This window comes from Adelges cooleyi, unplaced genomic scaffold (assembly GCF_023614345.1).
Source record: "Adelges cooleyi isolate 19-005CV unplaced genomic scaffold, UGA_ACOO_1.1 ACOO_flye_CR_arks_rails_tigmint_CR_PRNA_574, whole genome shotgun sequence".
NCBI lineage: Eukaryota > Metazoa > Arthropoda > Insecta > Hemiptera > Adelgidae > Adelges > Adelges cooleyi.
Genome location: NW_026096268.1, coordinates 4433409 through 4454076, shown reverse-complemented (window position 1 = coordinate 4454076; position 20668 = coordinate 4433409). Strand labels below are relative to the sequence as shown.

General features: G+C 32.0%; 1 protein-coding gene across 6 annotated transcripts in view; it reads left to right on the top strand.

Moving 5' to 3' along the window:
• LOC126843674 (elongation of very long chain fatty acids protein AAEL008004-like) overlaps window positions 1-2446 on the top strand; it is a 45820-nt gene extending 43374 nt beyond the window's left edge. For all 6 annotated transcript variants that reach the window (XM_050581349.1, XM_050581348.1, XM_050581346.1 and 3 more), the window contains exons 6-8: window positions 95-200; window positions 664-962; window positions 1168-2446. In XM_050581349.1, the coding sequence (XP_050437306.1) occupies window positions 95-200; window positions 664-962; window positions 1168-1305 (543 nt within the window). In that variant the 3' untranslated portion in view covers window positions 1306-2446. The remainder of the gene's footprint in view (window positions 1-94; window positions 201-663; window positions 963-1167) is intronic.
• Window positions 2447-20668: the final 18222 nt, after the last annotated feature.

Below are 20668 nucleotides of genomic sequence, written 5' to 3'. Positions count from 1 at the left end.
TTGTTAGCTACTGACGACGATAATATTGTTTTACTTATAGTACTAAAAAAACTAATTGAGATCTATCGTCATTGACACCATATTATGTTACTAGATATTCTTCGTGCTCCGCAAAAAGGACAGAAACATCTCTACGTTGCACGTCATCCACCACGGAGTGATGCCAATGAGCGTATGGTTCGGAGTTAAATTCACACCAGGTAAGAACATAAAGACATTAAGAAAACTGCCGGAGCGTTATTAATACTATTTACGATCTGTGACTTTTTTTTTTTTGTCCAAACGACCGGCGCATATATTATATTAACTGCATTTTGTTGTACACACCGACCTCCGGCGACATTAACGACTGACACATTAAGACTATGTGTCCGATATATATATATATATATGTATACGTATAATTATCAACAATAATTGTTAAGGTTGACAACGCGCAAGGATTTAAAAACGATGACCTTTACCGAGACCTTAGATGCCCGCCACGTCACTCGTACAGAGGCTTCCTGCTACATAATAAATAAAATCGCTGTGGCGCGTTGTCGACCTTTCCGTGTGCCGAATAATTACCTTTTTTTCCCCTTCAAAATTGTTGTATTTTGGTTTTCAAAAGTATCGTACTTACAATGTGTGTGTGTGTGTGCCTTGTTTGCTTCCGCTTAGGTGGCCACAGCACGTTCTTCGGTCTGCTCAACACGTTCGTACACATCATCATGTACACGTACTACCTGTTGGCCGCCCTGGGACCCCAAGTGCAGAAATACTTGTGGTGGAAGAAATACTTGACCAGTCTCCAGATGGTGCAGTTCGTCGCCATCATGTTGCACGCTTTCCAATTGCTTTTCATCGACTGCGACTACCCCAAGGCTTTCGTCTGGTGGATCGGCATGCACGCCGTCATGTTCTTCTTCCTCTTCAAGGAGTTCTACAACCAATCGTACGTCAAGCCGCCAAAGCAAAAGGTAAACGCACAATCGCAGTACTTACTTGTCTTTGGAACGAAATTCATCGACTCCCTGCCTACCCTCGGAGTTCCTGTGGGGTAGGCGGAGTTTGGGGTTTCACTCAGCCCGGGCAGGGTCTTTGATCCCGTCCCGTCAACAACTAAGTGCCAAACTTCTTTTGACCTCACGCTTATGTGTTTTTTTTTTTTGTCAACTGTCTCAGGTGAGCGCCGACTCCAAACCGGCCGCCAACGGAGCTTCCAAATCGAACGGCTACAGCAAACAGTCGGACTACTATATAAACGGCAACGGATTGTCTAGGTCAGACCTGGTGCACAGGGCCACGGCCGGAGCCCACTGACCGGTATCGTCGACCAACCACGACCGCCGACCCGTACTCGGTTGCCGCCAAAATTGCTCAACGCCCAAAATATATTCAACTACCAACGTCTTGCGGTGGACATATTTAGTGAACAATTAATTGTATTTCTCTATTTCTATCTCTCTCTCTCTCTCTCTCTCTCTATTCTATCTATCTAAATATATTTTGTTTCCCCCCACTTTGTAGTTTTATATGTAAACCCTCTACCCCCCCCCCTACTTTTCCCGCCCTAGATCAATAGAATGTTATATTTTTTACACATCGAATGTGATATGATAATGGTACACACATTCGTGTGCAGTATACGTATCCAATATAAATAGGCTGTTTGTACGAGTAAAACAAATGTTTTAAAAAAATCGTACGAGGTCACGCGCCCGGATTTTTTTTTATTATTATTTATTTTACAAAACACCATTTTTTCTTTTTTTTTTTGTGATCAAAAAGGAAAATAAAAAATTAATAAAACGGAAGCTAATGAGATTTCTATTGACTTGTTGGGCAGAACGATATATTTATATAATATGAATGTGTAGTAATATGTATTAATTATTATTTATAATAAGTCTGTGTATAAACTGCGTACCGCGGTAGAGTTGAGTGGGAAAAGTTAAGTCCGCATATCACTTAAGAATTAATTGTATGTTTAGACTTGGTTTTTCTATGTTTTTAATTAATAATTTATGTAAAAAAAGTATGTTCGTTTTAAAAATAAGATTAAATAATATTTTATAAAAATGTATTAGTAATGTCGAAAAAAAATCAGTTGTTTTTTTTTTTAATCTCAATGTGATACCTATGGTTTATTATTATATTATATGTAATTAAAACTGTGAATGTGATTTTTTTTTTAAATATATATTTACTAAGTATATTTGGCCTTGCGTGCCTTAGTATTACGGGACCAGTGTAATTACTTAATAAGGTATTTTTAATATACATATTTTCACAAAAAAATGTTGTACGTTACAATAACATTTGTAGTGTAGTGTTGTATAATAATAATAATAAAAAAAAAAATTGGTTCCCGGAAATTTTCTATTTTGCCAATTTCGATTACTTATCAAAACAAAAAAAAAACCCCACTTAGGATATGAACTAAAACGGGGATAGACATTAAGACAAAAAAATCTTCCAACTTCCAACTATCTTTTTTTTTTGAGATGTAAATTTTTTTTTTTTTAACTCAAGTACATTAAAAAAAAAACAGGTTACCACTCGAATTATATAATATTATAATATATACTATTACCATAAATAATGTTATATTATAACTTTGTGGTTTACCGTTATATTGCCATGTTTTTTTTTTACTTAAAACCCAATTGTTGATCAGTCACGATTTGAGTTAAAAAAAAAATTACCAAAATACTGTTACCCGTATGTTTAAGTTGTAACGAAAAGTATACAATTTAGTATTGTTTTTTTAATTATTTTGCGTGTTAGTTAATAAACATTTCTCGTTAAGATATCGATAATAATTAATAAGTATATCATATTGTATTATATTATACAACAGGAACATTAATATAAACAATGTAAATTATTATATAGTCATAGTAATATGTTGAATAATACATCTATATAATATGTTTACCAAAACTCGGGAATTTTTTTTTCTCCAAAATTATTATTATTATTATTTTTTTTTTTGGTATTGTTTAGTCGTGGATTATTGATATGATTATGTTATTGTGCGTTAATTAAATTATATGGTAATAAAAACGAATAACACTAGTTGAAAAAACAAACAAAACAAATCGTGTGTTGTTGTGATTTTTTTTCTTTTAAGGAAAAATTAATCGAGGCAAATACACTGTTGTATGTGACTTCGGCCAAAAGAAGCGCCAAATTTTTTTTTTTTTGTGTTTATAGAGAACGAATAGAGCGGTTCAGGTAAACTCGAGGAACGCTAATTTGAATTTAGATAAAACTAGGTTTTAATTATTCATGTTTTAGACACGAGGCGAAAACACGAAAAATATTACCGGTTGCATAAAACAATAATAATTAAGATGTTGACGTTGTATAGTTTTGTTTTTAGCGGTTTCTCGTCAAGACCTTAGGGCGTGAGTGTATAATATTACATTACATATTATGTATATTGGTCGGAGTCGGCCTTGAATACTGTGTTTTTTTTAATTTTTAATTTTTAACCGGAAATCTAAACGCCGTGCATAGCTTCCACGCGATTTAGCTTCTTTTTTTTTTCTTCTATTTTTCTCAGTTATTTCGTCGTCGCCTTTACCGTGTGTGTTTTTGTTTGTGTTTCCACCTAAGTAAAATAATTATTATTTATTGTTTGGCGACCACAGATGAACGACCTGTCGCGTTTCCGTCTGTCCGTCAAACACACACACACACAGTGAGAATATTATGGTCTCTAGTTAGTCCAAGTCGTATCCAGTGTTCGAGTACTTGATGATCGACGGATACTAATTAGGTACTTGTAGTGTTCAGAATGGTCGGATGTCCTAGAAAAACCTTGAAAACAACTAAAATAAACGACCTAAAAAATGTCCTAAAATGTCAGCAAAAAACGAAATTATCGTAGCACAATGAAAAATAACGATCGAATCGTTTAAGACGTGCTAATGAGGTCGATGATAAGACATATTTTTAAAAAAAAAAAATTAACCTCACCTACTACTGAAAAACGACCCGTTAAATTCATAATTTCTCAACGAAATATTTTATTACAAAATTCTTGATATAATGTTTACAGTTATATGTATATAATTTATATAATCGTGGATACTTATAGAAAGACGGTTTGAAAGACTCGATAAGGCGAGTGTGTATAAGTTTGTTAATGAATAAAATATAGCGAGCTATTTCTAATAGCAAACAACAAAGAAGATTTCCCACATTACAAGTGTATTTAACATAATATTCCTTTGAAATATATCTGTTGCTCATTTGCTTGAAAACCACAAAAAACAAATTCAATTTTATAATTATTTGATTAATTCCCGGAAATAATTGTTTATGGTTGCGAAAAATTATTATCCATAAATTAACAACTTGTTCTTCACACGGTAGTTTGTACAATATTAAAGTCTTTAAAAACCGAAACGTTTACACGCTTAGGCGCTGTTTAGTGTCCAACTGGATTTTTGGCTGTTTTAGGTCCGAGGTTCGGATGCGTGTTGACGGGGCCGTCTTAGACTACGTAGGGACACTAAGAAAACCAAAAATAACTTATAGATGTAAATTCTATCGCCCTGGTCTCGTGCCCCACGATCCCTTAGGGTACAAAGATAGAACTGAGGCCTCAGCGAGTAGATGTGTTTAATATCAACATGTTACTAATTTTTATTTATACTAATAGTCACTTCAATGACCCGTACATTATGGAATTCAAAGGTGTTTTATTTTATGTTGTTTGTTACTGCAGGTAGCGCAGTTTTTTTTTTTTTTAACTTGTTAATGTACGTGACGGTGCCGATTGCCACACTGTAATATTGACTTTATTGTTATTTTATTATATGTTTACAAGTCAATTTCGAAGATGACGTTCGGTGTATTAATACCTAGTGGTTTTTATGAGATGGAATTGGATGCCGGCGAACGGTATTGAACGTGTGTGGTCGCAGCTAATACATAGAAGACGTTATGACGACCGATATATTATTATTATTACAATAATTGTTCGGGGTCAATAACAGGCGTTTACGTTTGTTTACATTTATCATTATCGGTAATGTACCGAAACGTGCACTGATAATACAATATATATATATATATATATTGTGTTTACCTTAATAAAGTATTTTATAAATTTGTATTGCTATACACTGTCGCGTTTTTTTTTCTATCGCTCACTGTAGAACACCAAATAGTAGCGCCATTATTAATACATACTAAGATATTTTAATAAAAATATATTATATTTGAAATAATTTCATTAGTCGCTGCTGCGCTCTCCGAACGAGTGGGACGCATACCGATTATAAAAATCTAGAAAAAAACCACACACACACACACACTAGTGTACAGTATAATAATATAAAAATAATTCGCGTGTTAAACGAGCAAGGACATCGGCGGTGTTGTTACCTGAATCATAGGTATACTATTATTATTATACTTGTATAATCTTATAAAATTAGAATCCTTTGTTTTGCGCTTAACAACATAATATAATGATATTGTATCATCCACGCTTTTTTAATATTCTCACGTCGTACTATTATTGCTATTATTGGACATCATCAGCGCAGGCTATGCCGGCCCTTGCTCGTACCCGGATGAGTGCGATCGTCGACCATAATATTATAATGTCCTCAGACCTAATCGAACACACGTGCATGATAATATTGTCTGGGCAGGTTAAAAAAAATACCAAAAAAAAAACTCAAATATTTTTAATGCTTGTCGTTAGGATCTTAAAAAAAACGACCTCGACCAATATGCAAAAAATGCGAACGTCTGATTTTCGATCTCGATCGTTTTTACTGTTAACGTCTTAATTCTAGCTCAAGTCCACGGGCTCCTACTAATGATTAACTTTAAAAATTTTATATTGGACCTTCAGTTTTTTGTCTCGCACAAATCCTTCAACCTAACTGAACCCACAGAAATCGTTTAGTAATAATAGTTGACTTTTTTTGTTTTCGCCAATGACATAATATTAGGTCAAATCGCGTAGCTTCCGTCGTCGGTTTGTACAGCAAGTTAAAAAAAAAAACACACATTAATGCTACAAACTTCTCTTTTTTCGCCATTTTTTTATTCACTCCACGCCGAAACATTTTAGCCGTATATTTATTTATGACATCTCGACACTGCTTCCTTCTACTCACGCATTTAAGTCTCTTTTGGTTGTAATCTCTGTCGTCCGTTTTATAATTGTTTTCCTCTGTCGTATGCATGACACAAAACACCTAGCCTAAGTCCTAACTTAGTTGACTTGTCTAGCGATTCAATTGTTGTATGGCTTATGCATTATGATGTATAGTAACTCGAATTTGTCAATAACTAAAATGTGCTTTATAATGACTTGTTTTATAAAAGTTGTTTTAATAAATAAAGTAATATGCCTCTTATGTTTAATATAATAATATCAGTTAATACTACTAGGATAATATTTTAAGGTCTATTGCGGCGTGGCGGTCATCCCAAAGTTAATTTACCCAGAACCGTGTACTTGGACACTGTTTTGGCCCTTCGTTGAATTTTCGAGAGAAAAAACAGACCCGGACTGATGACCTTATGGCCAGACAGTGTAATTACACTTATATATTGAAATGAGAATTACATTTTTTTTTTATTCGTTTATTGCTTTAAATTTAATTCAAATTTAAACCGGCCGTCATTTAAACTGGCCATTTTTATAGTTTTATAACAAGTAAAAAATACCATCCGAAGACATCCGGTCTCGACCTACAACTGCGTAATAGCAGTTTAATAGTTTTATAATTGTTATAATTGTTCATATATTAATATACACTCTCATAAAGTCTCGGAAACCATTTAATTCCTGGTTGATTGTTCGGATTCGGGAAGGACGTTATGCTTTTTTTACAGAATAACATTAACTCGCATGTTAAACAAGTTATAAGTAACAACTACATATAAGTACACAACACAATATTATTATACGGCCGAGCAGAACGTTACACGGCGACAGCTGTTGGTCCGAAACGGCACATTTTTGTTACATTATTATTACAATATTATGTATACTCGCGCGAAGACGTAGGCCGTTTAGTACATGTGTTGTGCGTTTTCTTTATGGAATTCGCCATTTTGTAAAATTATTGTCACCGAAATGGCCAAGCAGAAAAAGAAGTTAAAGACAGACAGACAACATAATATTGGTTTTATTTTTTTTAGTCCCAAATAATAATGACTTTTCATTGATTATGATTGTTGTTTAGGATTGCCTTGGCTATTCATATGGATTTTCATGTTGAACAGAATAGAACAATATATTTTTTAATTTTAAATACTATAGGGAGAAAAATAGAAAATAGATAAATAGAAAAATAAACTAGATGAGTATTTGGTTGATACTTGATCCGGACACCAAAATATCAAGTTAACCAAGAGTATACTAAGAAAACGTTAACTTTAAAATGTTTAATATGTTTAAGTTAAATGCGTTTTTAAATTACTTTTAATATTGTTTTTGTTTACTGTCTGTGTTTATAGACCTAACTTATTAAATTAAAAATAAAAACTCTACCTTACTTGATTTTTAAAACAAAATATACCTGTTTTTTTATAGGTTTAATATTATCATAATATTTTTTTTAAACATGTAAATTATATAAGTTTATATTATAATACACAGCACTCACGCCTACATATATACTTAGACACGTTTTGAAAACTTGATTTTTTGTTTTTTTGGTGTAGAATTTGTAATAAATGCAAATAGTTTTCCTTGGTACTGTTGACAAATTGTTTAATGTGTTTTATAACGCCAAAAACTAAAAATGTGTTTTTTTACAGGCCATTCTGAGAGTACGTCCTTGAACTTCAAATGTTATATTACAGATTTTATAATTTAAAAATTGATTGCCATTAGAATATTGGTCAGGACTGTCCTGGTTTAGATCGTATTTGGATTATTCTGGCTTAAACTGTGTTGGGTTTTTAACTATGCAATTAATCGACAAAAAGTTACTCGGATTTAATTTTCGCTTAGTTTTCATTGAAATTAATACCCTCTTAGCTCCGCGTTGAAGCTAAAACGTCAAACATAATTCGACTCTCGTTTTCAATTATTACTTAACAAACTTGAGTAGCCAAAAAAAAATCTACGAAGAAAACTAGATCTGACCTTCAAATATAGGCTGGCACTGTTTATTCTAACAGAAACAAGAGTTTCATGCTAAAATTTAATTAATTTTCCCTTTATTAAAAATAACAAATTTTATTAACTAGTTTTAAATCTAATACTTTTTTTTAATTATTCAAGTAATTTTACATAATATTTTGAAACACTATAAATTATATGTTCCTCATTATTTGTGATTAAGTGAGTGAATATTCTAAAGTAGGAAACTCGCGATTTTTAACAGTATTTCAAAATACTAAGATATCTAATTGCCATAATTGAACACGAACCTAGGAATTATTATACCAAACTAACTTTGTATTGGTTAATAATTACTTTTAATTATTATTTATTTAGTAAACAAAACAAAGGAGCTGTGAGCAGTACTATTTATTTTAGATTTAGTGCCGAACTGAGAAGGTATTTATTTAAAATAATTTCTCAATTAGACTAAACATTTAAAACAAAATTCACCCCTCTTTCCTTTAAAATCGAGAAAAGAAACCTAAAAATGAATAAATATTTCAAGTTAAGATTACGGCTCACTGTTACTTTTGGTTACTTCTGATCTTGTATAGGACACTCCTTAGATATAGTACTACAGTCTTCTTATGTACGATTAAAGCCACAAAAATATCATCAACCCTTTCCCCATAGTAGTGTTGAAAACATTTTCTTTTATTACACTTATTTCGATATTTTTAATAGGTCTAAAAATTAGACTGAAGGTGAATCTTTATGCTATTTAGTGGGGCTATAATGTAAATTTTTCTCAAAAATATATTACCAAACTTTATTTTTATTTAAGAAACCCCGAAAAGGGGGTGAAATCACACTTGGACCGTATTCAATTTTTATGTAGCTACGTGCGAATGAATCAATAGTCAACGGGTATCAGTTAAATATTTGAACTGTATTAATAATTGCAGCTTAGGCTGTCAACAATAATAAGTTGAAATGGACAAGATGATCCACTCTAAATCGAATTATACAATCATTTTAACCATATTACTGCCTTTAAAATGTTTTGTATATTATGTATTAATCGTTTTTTTTTTTGTATAATGCCAATTATTTAATATTTAAAAAGTATTGTTTTTTAGTGAAGGTGTATAATGGCATCGTTGAATATGCAATAGTAGCTTTATAATTCAATTACGTATTAATATGTACTAAACTGAATTGTTTTATTACAATTTAAGTTTCACAAAGTCTATGAATTATGTAATATTTAATGTTTTTGTAAGTTTATGTGATATTTATTGTTATTTGATTGTTTGCGCGTATAGCGTGAGAGTATACATTTAAAAAACTAATGAAAACTTAATTAGGCATTGTGCATAACTGAAAAACGTTTTCTATAATATTAGTATTTCAAGGTTTCGTCTTTTTTTTTATTAAATAACTCTAACTATATTTGCAATTATCAGCTGACGGGTTAAAAAAATATCATTCTCCTTGGAATCATCAACGGATCCTGTTCGAATCTAGTTGTTCCGGTTTTCGTCTACCGTGTACGAACTCTACGGTGGAATCGTTTTTAACTACACATATTATGTAGGTATATATTGTTTTATGGATACGTTTGTTTAAAAAAAAAATTGGATGCTGTCCAGTTTTGTTTTTCCTGTAAGTAGTTATCACGCTTGCTTGGAATTTGAATCGGTCCCTCATTTTCGTTCTGTTTGAAAGTTATTGGAAACTTTTGACAAAAAAATTAATAAAGGAAGCACGAAAAAAACCTGAACCGCGCCGTGAACGTCATATTGGTATAATCAGGTGCCAATAAAAAAATATGTTTTGGTACATTACTGTGGTATGATAATGAGTAGTGTAGAATATTCAACAGCGGTAGTCGTCGAATTCGGCACAGTCACCTAGTGACAAATTAAATAAAATTTCCCAGTGACAAAAACCGCTACTAGTCTACTAGTATTTGTACATTATACATTAATGAATTGTGAATATACCTACCTATATTGTCTATGTATATATTAGGAACTGTAGTTCAAAGACGGTCGTTTTAAGGATGTCTTGGAAATTATTTTAATTCACGACGAGCACAATAACAACTGGGGGTCAATACATCAGCGGCTATTACTTATACATAATGATATGACAACACATCTAATTGTTTTATATCGTTTTGTGTTACGTCGTATCTACGTAATATCTAATTTACATGTGATTAGCTATATTTTAACGCCAACGAAACCGTATAATACATTTATAGTAATAATATTATTTATGAGTACTAGTGTAATTACTTAATTGTAAGTCTATTATACATATTATACAAAAATCAACACCTGTTTTTAGTAAAACAATGAAGAACAACAACGCAAGTGTCGTTTGAATAATTCACATATTCGTATTTCGAATAAATATTATTATTATTTAAGCAAAAATATCGGCTTTGTTTACATCAAAATTCGGCTAAAATATTGATGTAGGTTCTACTTTCGTTGTCAAGTCAATTTGATCCTAATTTATACTATTTTTTTTGTTTGCAATTATTTATATTGCGTAATAACTTAATTAAAAAAGCGCCTCATGAATTGATACGTCCAGAGCCAAACTCTAATTTTAATTTGGTTTCATGCCAAACATTAAGACAGACATTTTTGTTGTCAGTAAGGACAATGGATTTAGACCTTGTTCGTGTGATATCGTTACCAGTGGCGTTTTTCTTGAACATACTTTATGGCACATATGCACAATGACATAACTAATTATTATAGACCTATTTTTTACGGTTTGAAGAGTACTATCCAATGACGACTTAGACATTATCACACCTGCAGTTGTTCGTTTGGCGACCGACTGTCAATTATAATAAAAACATATTTTATAGGATTTGTTGTTAGGACCCAGAGATTAATATAGGTCATAAAGTGTGAAAACCCTAAAAACTAAAACACATCGTCGTTAAACCAGTGCCTTCACAACATCGAACCGACGTTAATGGTGATAAAAATCACTACTGTTAGGAAGTTAGCGTGAAGCGGGGTCAAGGCAGTCGTTATAATTTGGTAATTATTTAATCACAAGCACAATACACATAAGAGTATGAGTACGCTCTAGCATGACAACAAGTTTGTCGTTCACAAATTAAAATCAAAGAGTGTACACGACAATGAAATCGACCGACTACATTAGCTTTTGCTAAGCAATAAAATTGCAACTAAAAATTAAAACGAAACAATTCTCCTCTATCTCCCCCCCCCCTATTTTTTGATGATAGGGAAAAGAAATTAAGTTTTGATAAATTAACTTTTATAATAATCGGTATTTCTATAAGACTTATTAAACGACTATTAAAATCAAGTTTTTTTTTTTTAAATGTTTCAAACCCGTTTTGAAGGCCCGATTTTCAGCGTTTCCGGCCGGTTTCGAGGTGGATTTTTTTTTAATTTTGAAAACCCCTCCTCCCCACCAAAGTATCGCCCGAGAGTGACTTTGCGACCATGTCGTGTAGTAAACACTGTTATTATAGTGTAGATTATGTTTACTCGCGTTAGCCTCCGCACATATTAAGCACCGTACAAATTAAATGTACTATTTTTTCTTCTCAACAAGAATTTTGTTTAACACTTTTTGATCGTGTCTAAACGTAGACAAAATATTATTATTATTATTATATGCTTCGAAATAAAATTACAGTAGGTATACGCGCTAGCAAAAAGGTCATTGCTTACGAAGGCCGACTTACCGTGTAGAAGTATATTATATTCATTAGCTGGGCATATGTAGATACGTGTTTCCGCTGTGTTGTCTATATCAAACCGTTTCATCATCTAGTACCTACATCATAAATAGTATCTGCAGTACCCTATAATAATTATAATTAATATATTATTATCATTCCAATTGGGAGTGTATTCGTTTCAAGCTTTACACGTGATATAATCTTGCATTCAAACGTGTATATGTGTACGGTAGTAGGATTGTCCGGAAGCTTTAATTAGTGTGCGTTATAATGATTTTCCGCAAACGCTTGAATGTTAAAAACGAAATAACTAAAACAGTTTATACAATAATATGTTACAACTACAACAAATGTCGATTAAAACGATTATAATAGGTATGATAGTCTGATAGCTCAATTTATTTTATATGCTTGTAAAAAAAAAGTTAATTAAAAACATCTGAAAGTTATGCCTTTTGGAACGATATAAAATATTGTTTCTGAAACGAAACGTTTAATTTATTGTTTTAATTAACATTTGTTGCAGTTATATATTGTTGTATATAAACTATGTATAGATGGGTAACGTTTTCAATCCCTGATTTTACCTAAATTTTATGAAAAGTAAAATATCGACAGATAGTACTGTTGAAGATAGTTAATATGACTATCATTTATCTTATAATGTTGTGGAACACAGTCGATACTGAAATGTATATTGTTACATTGAAATGTGCAATAGTTATGTCCAGTTTGGCTCTAATAAATGAAGGCAAAAAAGTCTATCAAATGATAATTATTATCGTATTAAGCACATTTATGATGTTTTTACCAAAAATCAATAATACAAAAAGAGTGACGTCTCCTGAACAAGCAATATCGAGTCTGTTGTTCTCAATAAAACAAGAAAATACAAACGATTGTCATATATTTAATGATAAACGATTTACGATTAGTAATTCGTTTAAAATTATGTTATATCTATACTGCTAACGATAGTCCTCAAGCGGTTACAATTAGTTCTATAATGTGTAGTTCCATTCTTTCTACTCTAATTTCCACAATACTGGACTACCTTGAACATAGAATTAATCAAAGCATATTGTACTTTTTTTTTTAACATAAGAGTTTGTTATTAACCACAAGATGGTTTCATAATGATTGAACACAACGATAAAGGAGTAAGCAAAAACAATTAAGAAAAACCGGTTGTGACAAACGGCGCGGCGTTGGGCAAAATGGAATAATAATAATTTCATGAATAGCTTTTTTTTCGATCAATAAGAAATGTATTTATTAACATTTACATATTTTTTTATATCAAAAACACATCCTAATGTACAGGATGTTCGTTTGCACCGTACCTTTGGAGTCACTGGACCGATTTACTCAGTGACAATAAAAAAAAACCATTGTGAAATTTACAATTTGTAATGGTAAGACATTACAACCTTAAAATGCTGTCGGGTCAAAATTAGAATACGGCAATACGATTTAACCCAAATTATATAAACGTTAGTATTTAGGACTTGGGAGTTAAATTATATGGATACGAAATTCCAAAAATGCGAAAATACTCTATAATTGTACTTGGGTGTATGCATTTCGACCAAAGTTTTTTACCATATAAAACATTTATTGACCAAAAAAATGTAAAAAAAAAATATACTAATTTGTTATTCATACTCCTTGTTAGCTATTTTATTGAGAAATGGATCAGTTTGTTAAACTAACAATACATCTATAAATTGGCGCGTACTCAACACAATTTTTAATTGGCTAAAATTCAACTGTTATCGCCTTTAAATTTATTTACCTTAACTGCGAACATAAAATGAGCAGAATTTGTTTTGAAAACAACAAAATATCTTCAGCGAAAAAATTAAACGTTTTTTTTCTCTCAGTTTTATTTTTATTAAACTAATTTACAATCTACATAATTATACATACAATTTGCATAATAAGTAAAAATGTATAGTTATTTTTTATTTTGCCAACGAAATGTATGTTGAACGCGATGAATAAACTATACAAAATGGCAATTTCTCGACCATTTATATGACCTAGTATTGTAGTCTGTACACAATTTGCGTTAAGAGCATCATTTAAGCGCTAATATTTTACGATATTGTAGCGACATGAATGCTATAATATACACAGTATGAATAATGAGCCAACTATAACTTTAATATATATTCAAATTTACATTCTGCTAACTAAGTACACCGTGCAACTAATGCAGTCAGACCGTAACGGCGATGCTTAAGATCAGTCAATAACTTTACATATTACGAGATAGCAAAATATACAATATTTTAATCATTAACCTATACACGTTAAAGAATAGCAGTAAAAAACGTACTCAAAGACGTCGTGATTGCCCAATAAAAATGTTTAACTACCAATAAAGTATATAGTCATTAGTGTACCAATAAATATACAATATATATAGATAGTCATTAGTGTACCAATAAATATACAATATATATAGTCATTAGTGTACCAATAAATATACAATATAGTTTTTTTAGCTTTAATTTAAAATTTTGAAAAAACATCTTGCTTATTCTGAACCTCTTAATAATTACTGGTAATAACGTTCTTATCTTAACAAATATTAATCGCCATACGATATACGTTTAATACGGCTTATGTTTGGCTTAGGTTTCGTTTAAGCATAGTATAGGTTTGGTTTGAGCTTCGTTTAGGTTCGGTTTATGGGGGAGGATTAAAGAGGTATGAGTTTGGTTTAGGCTTGACTTAGGTATGGTTTGAGCTTGGTTTAGGTTTGGTTTAAGATTGGCTTATGTTTGGCTAAAGTTTCGTTTAAGCTTGGTATAGGTTTGGTTATGTTTGGTATAGAGGGATTATGGAGGAGAATTATGGAAGGGTAAAGAAGAGGATAATGGAGGAATATGTAGGTATATCGAGGAGAATTAATGAATTATGGAGGATCATGGCGGATTATAGATATATGGAGGATACACACTCATGCACTCACACACACACACACTTGATGTTGATGTTGACGTTGACGTTGAAGTTGAAGTTGAAGTTGAAGTTGAAGTTAAAGTTGATGTTGATGTTGATGTTGATGTTGAAGTTGAAGTTGAAGTTGATGTTGATGTTGATGTTGATGTTGCGTTGACGTTGACGTTGACGTTGATGATGTTGATGTTTTTTTGTGTATGTGTGAGTAAAAGTAATTAGATAAGGGTAGTGTATAGAGTATCAATTTAAATTAATGGGGAGGGGGGGTGGAAATGGGGTTGGGGTGGAAACGGGGTTGGGAATGTTTTAGTGTTCCCAAAAAAGCATTTCGCTGTTATCTGATAAGAGATATGTTGGTGGTTCAACGTTCAAATTAGAGCTTAATTATTAATTCAAGACAGTTTAAGGGCCCAAATTATCTATGAATTGTTTTAAGCCAGATAGTAAACACTAAAATGTTAGCCAGAAATTTGATATGTTTACTAGCCACCATACATGAAAATGTTCTTTCGTGGTTACATACTCGACTGAAAAAGGTTTTTTTTAAATCGAGTATTCAAATTAAGTTATACTTACGAATTTTAAATGTCCTTTTTTAATTATAAAAGTGGACTGGCCGGTACCACGTGGTACTGATATGACACAGTACAAAATATATCAGGCTTAATGTTACAAACGGTTTTATGATGCATTGTTGTATAAATATTGTATAATATTATTTATATAATATATAATTATACCTACTGTGTCTTTTATACAAAGAAATTATAGCACATGCATAATTCGGTGAACCACGTATACTACACGGAACTAAGTTGCAAATGTTTTCAAGTTGGTTGCGATTAGTTGCAAATAGGCTGCTAAATATTAACAAAGATACGAAGTTGATCGGACAAATTGGGGGGGGGGGCAACTTCACGTACGTCGGGGGCTCTGTGAATTTACAAATTCTGAAACCAGATTTACAATTAATTTACAAAAGTTTGACACTAATTTGGAATTGATAGGATAATGTAGGGGGGCCAACTTCATGTACATGCCGACTAGACCCACACCGGTGTGGACCGTGGGTATGCGTTAAGTTGATTATTTACAGGAATTCAAGCAATATATTTTGCTTCGCTGTACCAGTTACCTGATGCCTCGGTGAAAATAACAGACGGATTTTTTCGAAACGTTGTTTCGTCTGTTAAGCAATCTTACACGATAAATCAAATCCTTAAGGGAACACAAGGAACAGACGAAATACGTGCACTGCGTTGCAATCGACAACGGGAAATATTATGAATAAAAAAGTTTTAAAAAATTCCACGTGCATAATCCATACTCATACCAGGCCGACGACACTCATACCGGGTCAATTATTATCCTGCACAACCGAGTAAATGCAAATAATACCTCGGACTACCTGAAAAATAAGGAGTTTCAGTCCGTTGGCAAGAAAACCACAATAATTTTTGTGGTTTTGCTTAAGAATATTTACAAAATTAATAATATTACTATGTTGTTTTTTACGCATTTTATACGATCCGTCGGCTAACAGTACATCAAATAAAAATTATCAGTTTTAAAACGACGATCAGTTGGCGATTTGGGTTTTTTTTTGTTTAATAATCATAAGGAACGAGGAAATCGGTACTAAAATATTGATAAAAAAAAACAACTATCAATTGTCTCGCAAATATATCATTATACTAAATTTATTTTAGCCTCGGGACAAGCGTGTCATTACATTGAAACAACAATTTTTATTATGACGTAGAGAAGTGTGAATTTAAATTAATATTATCTCAGGCCAATTTATGCGACTACTAGTAGTTACAGTTAACACAGTTAGACAGTAGGCGATGCTGAGATTGGTATTTACTTTTTGTAACTGAGCCAACGGTATCTCCTTGGCCGCTGGATCGTTTTCTTCATTTAGCAAGTCAATAGATCAGAAATCATACCTGGAAGGTACTAAATTGGGCCACAAATTTAATAAGTTAGCCATTTCCCCTTCAAAATTTAATTTTTGACCCAATTTAGTACCTTCCAGGTATAATTTCTGATCTATAGACCTACTACATGAAGAAATCGGTACAGCAGATAACATTGGCCCATGCACAAAAATTGAAAAACACTATCTACAGAATGGCATTGAAGCACTTTGCCCTTACTCCACTGTGTTTGATTTTTTTACATCTATTCTATGGAAGTGTATTCAATCTTGCAAATAAGAAAACCCGTTATAGGGAGGGGGGCTATAGCGCATCTTTGTAAGTTGTAAATATATGTTTGATTTGGTTATATATTATATAAGTTGTGTTTTATAAAAAAATTGTACATTATAAAAAAATATAATACAGTTAAATAAATGTATGTGTTTTGTTAATGGTAGTGTGAAAACGTATGACCATCTGGGAACCTATAAACGAACACCCCGCTAACTGTATAGAAACAAGAGACGTCGCGTCGTTATTATTATCACAATCTGTTTTTTTATTAATCACAATAAATGTTTATATTCATTTATACGTTTGACTTTTGTTTTACCTTCGACGTTAAGCATTGCATTTATGTTCTTTATTTTGTTTTTTTTTTATTTTCTCATTATTTATTTATTTTGTTTTTTTAATATATACAACGTTCTCTGGTTGTATAGCACGCTGTTTATCTTATTCTACAATACCGATGGTTAGACGATTAATGGCGATATAAATTATATTATACATATATTTACACAGAAACACAATAAATTAAACTTTGGTAACCTTTAAGTATTGTTTTAGCTACTAAAAAAGAGTGGTCGATTTGTAATGTACAGGAAAAATGAATTCAGGATTTCAAATGAGGAAATAAATCTGTTGTCCCGTTTAAACAGCGTTTGTTTAAATCCAACGAATCCGTATAAATCCCGAGGTAGACATTTTATATTAAATTTTTAGACTCTTACACAAAATTTAACGAAGGTGATTTTTATTTTGATTACTTTATGATAGCAATTATTTTGCATACATAATCTTTAACTTTATGAGTATTTTATATTTTGTCTGAGGATATGTAAACAAAAATACGCAGTTAAATAAAAATAAAAGTTATATAGTAACAACGTTTTAAGTATAATGGACAATATAGGTAATAATATAAGTGCACTCATAAATATTACTCAAGTGTACTTTTTATACATAGACTATTATACCAATTTCCCATTAAGTGCTTTTATTCGGATCACCGTGTAATTTACAAATGCATATTGTAACTAATAGTTATATAGGTAAGTACTATAGTTATTAACTATAGTACCTAATCGCTACGATCCGTAAACTTATCATGTGTTCTTTCCTCTTTGTTAAGTAAAAACACTTTTTTTCTTCTCTTTCTTCACCTTGTCCCGTTATTTCAGTGTTATTGTATTACTTTTTTTTTGACATAATAATATTATACATAATATTTTAGCTTGTATCTACTTGTTACTTTATTTTAAAAGTCATTTATTTATTTATTGATGTAGCTACTAGGTGAATTAATTTAGGAACTCTAAAGGTGCAGTAACGATTGGTAGAAACCAGCTTAGCCCATTGCCAAAAGGTCACTGGACGAGGTCCAAGCCCTCCCTCGGTTCCCGTTTTTGCTTGTGGGACTGAACCTCTTCGATCCGCTGGGAACCCTGTAGAACTCTCCTGGAATGCGTCTCTAAATTTTTGTCCCTGGCTTAGTATCCAGGCTTTGTTGTCGTTGAATAACCCGCGCTGAGTACGTTTGCGGACGGTTCTCGTTGACATGTAAATTACAAAGGACTTAAGACCTATACCTCCAGTCCCACGGGAACACCCTGGCACGTCACCGAGGTTGCCCAGACGCCAATCCCAGGCTCACTGAACGACGGTTTTGAAATTCTCTGGGTTCAGCCTCCGCTGTTGGGATTTATACTGCCCAAGAGTCTTCTTAATGGCGTTTGGACGCTATACCTCAATAGCTAAGTACTGTATTATCTGTAGACGCTTTTCGATAACCCAAGTAATCGCCCGAGGCAACCTCGCCGTCTGGGGCGACACTTATCGAATGTCTCCTAAATCGTGGCGATTAGCAATCCTCTAAATATCTACTAAGACTCAGAATGGCCGACTGCGATAGCGCTACCACGAACAGTACAACGCAGTAGTGTAATATTATATTACATAGTATGCATTGAGCATAATTATTTTTAATTTTTTACTAATATGTCGATCCGGCACAGAGCTTGTAACCTCAAACGCACATTAATCGTGTATTTTTTATTGCATATAAAAGTGCTCCGTTGTATACAATCGTTATGAAAACAACAATTTTTTTTTATAATTAATGAAAATTAAAAAAAAAAAGTGTTTTGATTACGCGTACTAATTAATATCTAATTTGTTTTTCAACAATATGTTATTAATGGCTCATTATTATAATGTTCGCTGTTATGACACAATGCTATTTAATGTAAATTCTTTATCGCTGAGAAGTTTCACAAAAACAAATGACAAGTTGTATATGACCTTTGCTTACGAATTAATTAACTATAATCGGATGTGCCGTACGCGGTCATTAACATAATCGGCACACGGGTGTCAGATTAATAAAAACTACCAAGTATATACATACAATATACATTATACAGAGTGAGTCTACTCATGTTTTTCTTAAAACAATTGGAATTTTGAAGTTTTTCTTTTTGGAGGCATTTTAGTTTATGTCTTTTTACAATATTATAGACAATATTCAAATTTTTATCTTATTTAATATTTTCTAGAGCTTTATCAACTTTTGAAACTTAAAAAACAACATATATATTATATTATATATTTAATTGAAATGTTGAATTGAGAATGATTTAATGAAAATGTTGACTGGTCGATAACCAGTTTTAAATAAATAGTTTTAAAGTCATTAAATTAAAAAAGTAATTTTAAATGTAGGACGGCAGGTGGAGTGCGGTTGATAGAACTCTGGAAAATAATAAAAAAAGGTAAATATTTACCTAGTAATTTTGTAATATTGTAAAATAACAAAAAAAAATTGTTTCAAAAAGAAAAACTACAAATTTGTAATTATATTAAGTGTAAATGAGTGACTTATTCTTAATGAATTACCCTGTACACGTCACGGTATCGTTTGCTATTTACACTTAAGAGGGCACTTACCTTTAGTCATTATTTGTGCGAGTGTAAACAGATAAGCATTTTTATGAAATCCGTCTTGGGAATTCCGCTTTTTCCAAAACGTCATTATTTTTACCAATTTTAAATAGCAAACAACAAATAATTAAAATCAATGACGAACGAAAGATTGAAATAAATAGACAAATGATCAGCTTGAACAATAGTATTTTTGTTGTGTGATTTTAGCGCAACGACCTTTGCCAATGCGAGGTTAATTTCAAACAAAAATTATAATAATAATTATCGTTACTATAAAGTCTTTGGCGGTGTTTTACATATTGTATATGACGATTAAGACTAGCAGCTAAACAATGGTGTACCGGATTATGCACATTAGTTTCGTTGTGTAGAGGACAGAATAATATTATTTCAACGAGTCGACGGTGACCGGTCGGTTTGCAGAAGGGTCGCTTAACCACAGATCTCCATAAATTAAACCGCACCTCATCAACAGCTTAATTCGCGTTCAGTGTGCACATTTTTTCCTTGGAGTTTCTGTCATGTTGGTCAAACGGACGATCGGTGTTGTGTTGGATTTACATTAACCCTCAACTCAACCGTATTGTCCCTTTTTCACAGTCAGTCGCGGCACACAACACTACGATGGTGTACTAAACCAATATTGCGATTAATAGGTATTATAATATTATGACTGGGTTCATTATTTTGTTTTATGCGTTATTGTGTTTGAATGATATCTTGACTATT